Source organism: Gavialis gangeticus, unplaced genomic scaffold (assembly GCF_001723915.1).
Source record: "Gavialis gangeticus isolate Ggan-Ray unplaced genomic scaffold, GavGan_comp1, whole genome shotgun sequence".
Taxonomy (NCBI): Eukaryota; Metazoa; Chordata; order Crocodylia; family Gavialidae; genus Gavialis; species Gavialis gangeticus.
In genome coordinates, this window is record NW_017729015.1 from 21,358,777 (window position 1) to 21,366,507 (window position 7,731).

The window sequence follows — 7,731 nt, forward strand, 5'->3', positions numbered from 1 at the left end:
CGGGTGTGGGAGCGGGGAGATCTCTCTTCTGACAGCTCACGGTACCCGCCGTGCTGTGAAATGTTTGTCTCTCCCGTTACTCTTTCTGACTGAGATGTACCGTACGCACGCGGCTTTGCTCAGATGGAGCCAGCTCCCTGGAGAGGGTGAGCGAGGTTGCTGGCGTGCATTGCGCACAATCCCGGGCTTCGCACTAACTGGCTGCAGGCGGGCGGGCGGGCGCGCACCAGGCTTCCTGGGGGGAACGAGACCGGAAAGGGGTTAATTAGATAAACGCCCCAGTGGAATTAATCTGATCAATGGAAAGCAGCCATGATTTGGAGGTCACAAGGTCCTGGTGACTCTGCTTGGTATTATTCACTCTCCATGAATTTCATTTTCGTTTATGGGCATCTATTCGAGCCGTGCTGTGTTGTCGGCTTGGGAGCTCACGGAGCTGGCTTGGAAAAGTAAGGAGGGATAGGAGGGGGAGAGAGGACGGTAAAACCTACGGGAGAAAGACAAGCAGCAGGACCGGCCCAGCCCAGGACACAAACCCAGCCACGGCGGGGTGAGATTTGTCTGCTGCGAGGCGTCTCCTTAGCCGTGCTGGTGCCGGAGCAGGCTGCAGGCTCGAGACCTCCTGGGGCACAGGCAGGGCAGGCAACTCCCTTGCACAGGAGCCCCTTGATGAAGCCCTCGCCTCGCGGGGCATGGTGCAGCAGGCCGGGGTTGCGCGCAGCAAGGACGGGGTCTGAAGGCCACGTGGCCGCCCCTGTGCCATCGCCCTCGCTCTAGAAGACCCCTTTCCCGGCCAATGTCTCCTCATCCTCCAAGGTCCAAAGCAGGCCCCTGGGCTGCGGGTCCTGCCAAGCCCACGCGGCCCGAGCAGGCGCTAGTGGAGGGGCGAAGGGGGCTGCGTGTGCTGGCGGGCACTGGGAAGGGACCTGGTCCGGTGCACCGCCACCGGGTGCCGTGCCCGAGGGCGGCAGGAAGGAGAAATGCTTCTGCTGCCGATGGCTTCTTTGTTAACCGGTGTGACGTGTTTTCCAGCGTGTACCAAGGGTGCACAGAGCATTAAAGGCTCTGGGGAGGGAGGTGAAAATCTGAATGCCTAGAAAGCAGTAAGCAGACTTATTAAATTGCAGGGTCCCAACTTTCAGCCAGGCCTCAGCCTCTCCTGGCTTGCTCTGGGCAAAGACTAGCGCCCGCCTTTCTGTGTGTTCGTTGTGGTGCAGAGCCTCCCACCCCCCAAAGCTCAGCACAGGGCCAGGGCAGCCCAGCAAACCAGTGAATTCAGAAGTTGCATTGCTACAAACACATCCCTGGGTCCTTGGTGTCAGCAATTCACAGTATATTCCTAGAGGGCTCCAGGGGCTTCCTGTTGCAGCCCTGAGATGATGCGATGGATGGCACAGAGATCAATGAAATGAAGTCCTACGACAAGTACTCCCAAACGCCTCCTTCCATCCTTTGCAATGGAAATGCTTCTCAGTTGAGCCTCCCAAATGGTCTTTAGTTTCCTCCAGCCCCCTGCATGTCCCCTGCATACTCCCACCACCTTTCTGTGGCCTGGTCTTGAGAAAGCCCCTCAAAATACCCCTTGACAAAAGCACTGCGAGGAACTTTCCTGAACAGCCCTTTGATAGTCACTGTCTGTGTATTAGGAAGGCAGGGGCCTTCCACATAGAAAGGATGGATGGGCAGGTACAGGGATTTGGGAGGAGAGCAGAGGAGAAAAAAGACAATTTTCTTGATTGGTCTCTTCTAGATTTCAAAAACATAAACTTTCAGAGTGAGCAAACCAGATGTCTGAGTCTGCCACGGCCTTGGCATGGGATGGAGCATGTCAGAGACCCAAAAGGAGACACACTAAAGAAGGGCAAGGAAATCCCAACCTGATGGGAGCCCTTCCCTTTGCTGAAACTGAGCTCCCAGAGTGGCTCACACTAAGAAAAAGATCAGCAGCTGGTTTCCAGGCCAAAGGGGCCAGTTTTCCAGCAGCTGGGTTGGATTTGTTTTCAAGGCACTAACCCACCTTAACCAAAAATGGACCAATTTTGAGCTAAGGGGGGAAACAGGGCTCAGTCCCAGGAGGGTGCCATGCAGGAGGGCACTGCGGGCTGTGCTGCATCTCTGAACCCTCCCTGCACAATGTGGCCATGATCCACATTTAGAGCAAGGGAGCCTGCAAGGACTGGGAGCCCCTTCCCCATCCCACTGCGCTCCTGAGAAGAGGACCTCATGTCTCCTCTGCCCGTGCGGTCCGACCCGTTTGTCCCTTGCTGAGCAGCATCCGGTGCAATGCTCCCAGATGAGAGCCCAGGTTCTGCCTGGAAAACACACAAGGTTAAAGTCACTTCAGATTTTGAATGAGGCCTTTTAGCACGACTTAGGCTTACAAACTCTGCAGGCTCTGTTGTAGCAAGAAGACTTAACGCTACGGTGAAACGCGCCTCACCAGCTCAGCTCAGTGAGGGCCTGGCCCAAAGCCCAGCAGAGCCAGTGAAAAGACCCACCATTGCACTCATAGCCATGGCCATTCACATCACATCACACCAGAAACATGTTGTTATTCAGCCAGAGGCTGGGGGTGCCCTGTCCTGTCCCAAACTGATGCAATCCCAAGGATGAAATGGGACATGATTTGCTGTCCCAATTGCACGGGTTTGTTTGGTGAGGAAGAAAATTTAGGAAAATGATGACCCAGGTGAGGCCAATTCAGGAGCAGAAATAAATGAAAGGTATGAAGCGTGTTACCCCTGGACATCAGCGGTACCCAGGCCGTTAGCCTAGTGGCTCCTGCAAAAAATGCTCTTCTGGACTCTTGTGCTGGCAATATTGCAGCGCGTTATAAATATTTTCCCTGGAGCAGGGACGCCCTCATCAACAACGTTGGTATCAAAGAGGGTGGGTTAGCAGGATGAGCCCCGGATCCCGTGGGAACAGCTGTGTTGCTCCTAGCTCAACTCTACGCCTGAGATGACAAAGAGCAAAGCCGTGCTAGCGTCACACCGTCGCCGTTTCACCAGCAGGCAGTGAGGGAGGAAAACGTTCTTGTTGAAAGCTGAATCAGGACCACCTTGCACCCAGAGCAGGATTTCACTACGTTTTGTGCTCTGTTTTAATACCACGTGGCTTAACATTGCCTCGTACGGCCCATCTTCCCTTGCAGATTCTAGGTCAGAAATGTCCTCTGGCTGCAATAGCTTCAAACCCAGTCATCTTCCCCATCTTTAACAAGTATCTCAGGTGATTGCAAAAATAGCACAGCCCATTTAATCCTTCCTGTCTGCTCAATAAAAGTCATTCCAGGCCTGTTACCCCTTTCATGCTATAATAACTCCTCCTGTCCCACCTCCAGCTGCCGTTCAAAGTACCGGACCATAGTCATTTCCCTCTTTCACTGTTTGATTTTATTTTTTATTATTTTTTTTAAAAGCCTTGTGTATTTGAACACTCTCCCTGGAGTGAGTGCTTTGAAAAGTAATCCGTATAGAAGCAAAGCGCTTTTTAAATGGCAGAACAAAACACTCATAAAAGTTCACAAATGGCTTGCTATTTGAATCTCATAAAAGCAGCCGAGTTAATTACTTCGGTTTGAAGGTTTCCTGTGAATTGTGCACTGTACCCAAGGTCAGCAAGAAAGAGAGAAGAATTTTTGGAAACGCTAAAGGAAAAAAACCCCAAAAGGCCCTCGATTTCCTTGCAAGCAAGGCGGCCGGGTAATGTGCGTGAAGAGCCGTTGGCTGAAGTTGTGTAGCTGTTACAGCCTGACAAGGTGGCCTGGTGCTTGAAATACATAGATTGGTTTCTTGCCCCGCTCTCTCCCTGGGGTGTTTTCCTTTCCTTTCCTTTTCTTTTTCACGCTGCTCTGCTCATCCCCCAGGGTCTGAGCTGATGCCCAAAGCGCTGTCTACGCGGATCATCGGCGGTATCTGGTGGTTCTTCACGCTAATCATCATCTCTTCCTACACGGCCAACCTGGCCGCCTTCCTGACCGTGGAGAGAATGGAGTCTCCCATCGACTCCGCAGACGATCTGGCAAAGCAAACGAAAATCGAGTATGGCGCTGTGAAGGATGGAGCGACAATGACCTTCTTCAAGGTGAGACCCCTCGTATGCTTCACCGCTCCTGGCGGAGACGCCAACACGAGCAGCGCCTGGGTTGTGCTCTCAGAGCAGCGGTCCTCAACCTTTTCAGACCCAAGGCACCCATCACTAGACTGGGGGCACCCGGGGAAAATGCCAACTCTTCCTTTTCTCTCCCTTTTTGTTCTGACTGCAAAAAAAAAAAATTGAGCTTTTTTTTCTGTTGCAAAGACCTCAGAAAGACCACACCAGGTCAGCATGGTTTTAACACTCTTGATTCCTATTTGAAATCTCCAGGTATGTCTTGTGAATCAGGTTTGCACACCCTAAGAGTGGGCGAACATGGTGCCTTGGCACCCTGGTAGAGCATCACTGTCCTAGACCGATCCGATGCGAGTAAGACCAGGCAGGCATCTGCTAGGCCAGCTGGGTGGCTCTCGTCCTTGGGGACTGGTCACACTTGCATCTTTGCTAGGCCTTGTCTGTCCCACTGTGTCACTCAGACTATGGAGCACCCAAAACCCCCGTCTCCCAGATGCTAATAGGTATGTATCTTACGGCTGAATTGCACTGATATTACGGCTTCTGAAACAGGGACCTCCACTCCACACTGGTTCAGATGACCCAAGATGGAAGATGCATTCCCACATCAAAGCAGAGCTTCTGTCTTGTTATATAAATACACGCACACTAGTCCTCCAGAAAGTCTTATTTCCTCCAGCATCTTCCTGACCTGCATCTCTTCCCTGATCCCTCGGCTGCTTCTCAGTAATGACTCTCTGGAGCCCTTGAAGATAAAATGATTGGCTTCCAAGTGAATTCAGAATCAAACAGAAAGAGAGAAGTGCAGGGGAAAGAAAAACTAGATCTAGACAAATGCTGTGCATACTTTCCACCAATATTTTTAAGCCTATTCAGTCTTCATGGAAACACTGATGTAATCAAGTGTTATTAGTACAGAAGCTCTCTGATTGCAATTTTCTGCAAGCCTTCCAGACAGCAAAGGACACATATTGAATCAGGGGTCAGAGGCACCATCAGATGTCTGATATGCCCAACCACCCCTGCTCCAAGAGAATAAAAAAACAACGAGCAGCAAAGGTATCTGAGGCCGAGGCTTGCTCATGGTTCCTTAATGCACAGAGCAGATTTTTAATTCTTTGTCTTTGTCCTTCCTTAGGAGCATTGTGGCATTTACCAACCTAATCTGCAATGAACGGTGCTTTGTTTGTAACCGAGCAGGCTAGCACAACGGGTAATTGTTGCCTGGGCCTCTCGAGCACCCACTAATAGAACTACATCTTTTATACATCGCGAGGATAGGTAGAAAACTACATTCAAGAGAAGAGCTGTCCATTTTCAAACACAAAAAGAGGTGAACTTCATTGCATAAATTATTCACTTACCGCTATGTTGCAAAAGTTTGATCCTCTAGAGAGATCATTACCAGGAATTATGGACTACTAGTAAGTAAAAGGCCCTTAAGGTCTGCCTTGGGCCTCTTAAATGCTAAGCTTGTGTAGTGCCTGACTATTCCCGTGCTACGAAGTTCTTGTAATAACTGCACCCTTCTCCCATTCCTAAATAGAGCAGGGCAGGTGGCTTGTCTCCTACCTCTAATAATAGGTCAGCTGCGCAGCACAGATGAGGCTTAGGCCTCGCAAGAAACCAGAATATTTCCAGGACCATTCTACCATGATCTCCAGAAAACAAGTGAACAGAGTAATGTCCTGAAGTACAGCGTTGCCTTCGCCCCCATTTCGGGAAGCTGGCACTGTCTCGTGCCAAGCCGTCCCCTTGCCTCTGGGTACCGAGCGGCATTCCCGACCGCGAGGGCCTGAGCAGAGAGGTCTGAAAAGGGAGGGGATCCCAGAAGGACAATCAGCCCTTTCTCAAAACTGCCCCCCGTTACACTCCCATCTCCAAACTGGCCACGCCAGGCCTGCCAGCTCAGCGCACGTCCTCCCCCCAACACCGATTTCCGAAGGCAGAGGGTGAGGGAAGTCCATCGAGAGCAACCATCAGCTCATTTCTGGTCAACCTGGCAACACCCAGAACAGGAACAGGAGGCCGCACGTGCAAGAAAGCGCGGTCAGACTAGCCTCGGAGGGACCTCACTCTGCTTAGCCACCAACCTCAGAGGTTTCCACGATCTCCATCACACTGCCTCTCAAACCCAAAGAGAAGGAAGCAGTAAGTCATTGTCTCCTCTAATAGGAAGCGTATTAAAGAATCAGTAACCCAAGAGACGCCATCACTCAGGAAATCCTAGAACAAGAGCTAACGGGATTCGGGGAGCAACGTGCCCAGCTGGCGTTAATAGCTAATCAGACGCTAAGTGCCTTGGAGGAAAGGGAGGGAAGGGAGAAGCAGACACCCAGCGAGCCAGGGGAGGGGAACCGGATCCACTTGGTCTCTCAGCGATTTCCTTTCCGATTCTGTGTTAAAACTGGTAGACCACGCCTGCAAAAACTTGGGCAGCGCAGTGCCACCAATACGCTGCAGCCCACCCCGAGAAGGAAATTACATTAATTCCTTCAGATTAAAGGGAACTTTATTTCAGAAGTTGTCCGACACCATGGAGAACATGTAAAGAGCTCTCACGTTTTACAACTGCTTAGAAGATGAAAATTAATTGAGAGATTTAAGAAGGCCTTTGAAACCACAGCTGGGTTGTAAAAGAATGTGTTATGGAGAGAGAGAAGAAAGGCAAAGGAAAGGGGGGAAATTATCTGGGGGAATAGGGTCCTTTGCAAACATGAGTTTCTGATTGGTTTTTTTATTATTATTATTAAGTTGTGAGGATGAATTTTAAGTACGCTCGGATGAGGGAGAGGCTGGAAATGGGAGATGCAGGCTTGTAGCCCGTGCTCCTGGTAGGAATCTGAATCAGGCTGGCGAGTTCGGTGCCAAACCAGAGGCTTCGCGGTATCGACGCCGAGCACGACAGGGTTGTGACAGCCCAGGACCGCTCAGCGACCGAGGGGGAATGAGGGCAGACGTCCCAACACAGCATCGCTGAGCTAAGTCCATGCTGGTACCAGCATCTGAGCACCTTGCCGTCGCTAATGAACATTATCCTCCCAGCACCCTCTCAGGCAGAAAGAGCTATCCCCATTTTCACATGGGGCATTCATCAAAGATAAAGTGATTTGCCCAAAGTGAACCAGATCCTCTCAAGTCCTGTGGGACACCCTCTTCTCTCTTCACCCACCTCTGGTACAGCGTGCGCGGCCAGACGTCCTAATACAGCCCGGCTGCAGACTTAACCAGGCGGTAAATGGCTCCTCATGCAGGTCCACCCTGACGGGGCATGCTTTCCATCCCCAGCGAATGTCAGTGCTGGGTTTTGCTCTTTAACAATGTCCACCCTTCTTCAATGTCAGCTCCCGTGCAAGGCAGAGGAGTCGAAGTCTCTGCTAGGTTAGAGAGCTTCTGGAGGGGCTGGATGTGTTCAAGTCAGCGGGTCCAGATGCTCTGCACCCCAGGGTGTTGAGGGGGCTAGCTGGGGTTATTGCAGGGCCCCTGGCATGGCTTTATGAGCGCTCGTGGTGCTCGAGCCAGGTGCCAGATGACTGGAAGATAGCTAACGTGGTCCCCATCTTCAAAAAAGGGAAGAGAGAGGACCCGGGCAACTATAGGCCTGTCAGTCTTACCTCT

At 51.5% G+C, this 7,731-nt stretch overlaps 1 protein-coding gene across 1 annotated transcript in view; it reads left to right on the forward strand.

Moving 5' to 3' along the window:
* GRIK3 (glutamate ionotropic receptor kainate type subunit 3) overlaps positions 1-7,731 on the forward strand; it is a 101,373-nt gene that overhangs the window by 76,501 nt on the left and 17,141 nt on the right. The window contains exon 12 of the mRNA XM_019512550.1: positions 3,869-4,086. Coding sequence (XP_019368095.1) covers positions 3,869-4,086 — 218 coding nt within the window. The remainder of the gene's footprint in view (positions 1-3,868; positions 4,087-7,731) is intronic.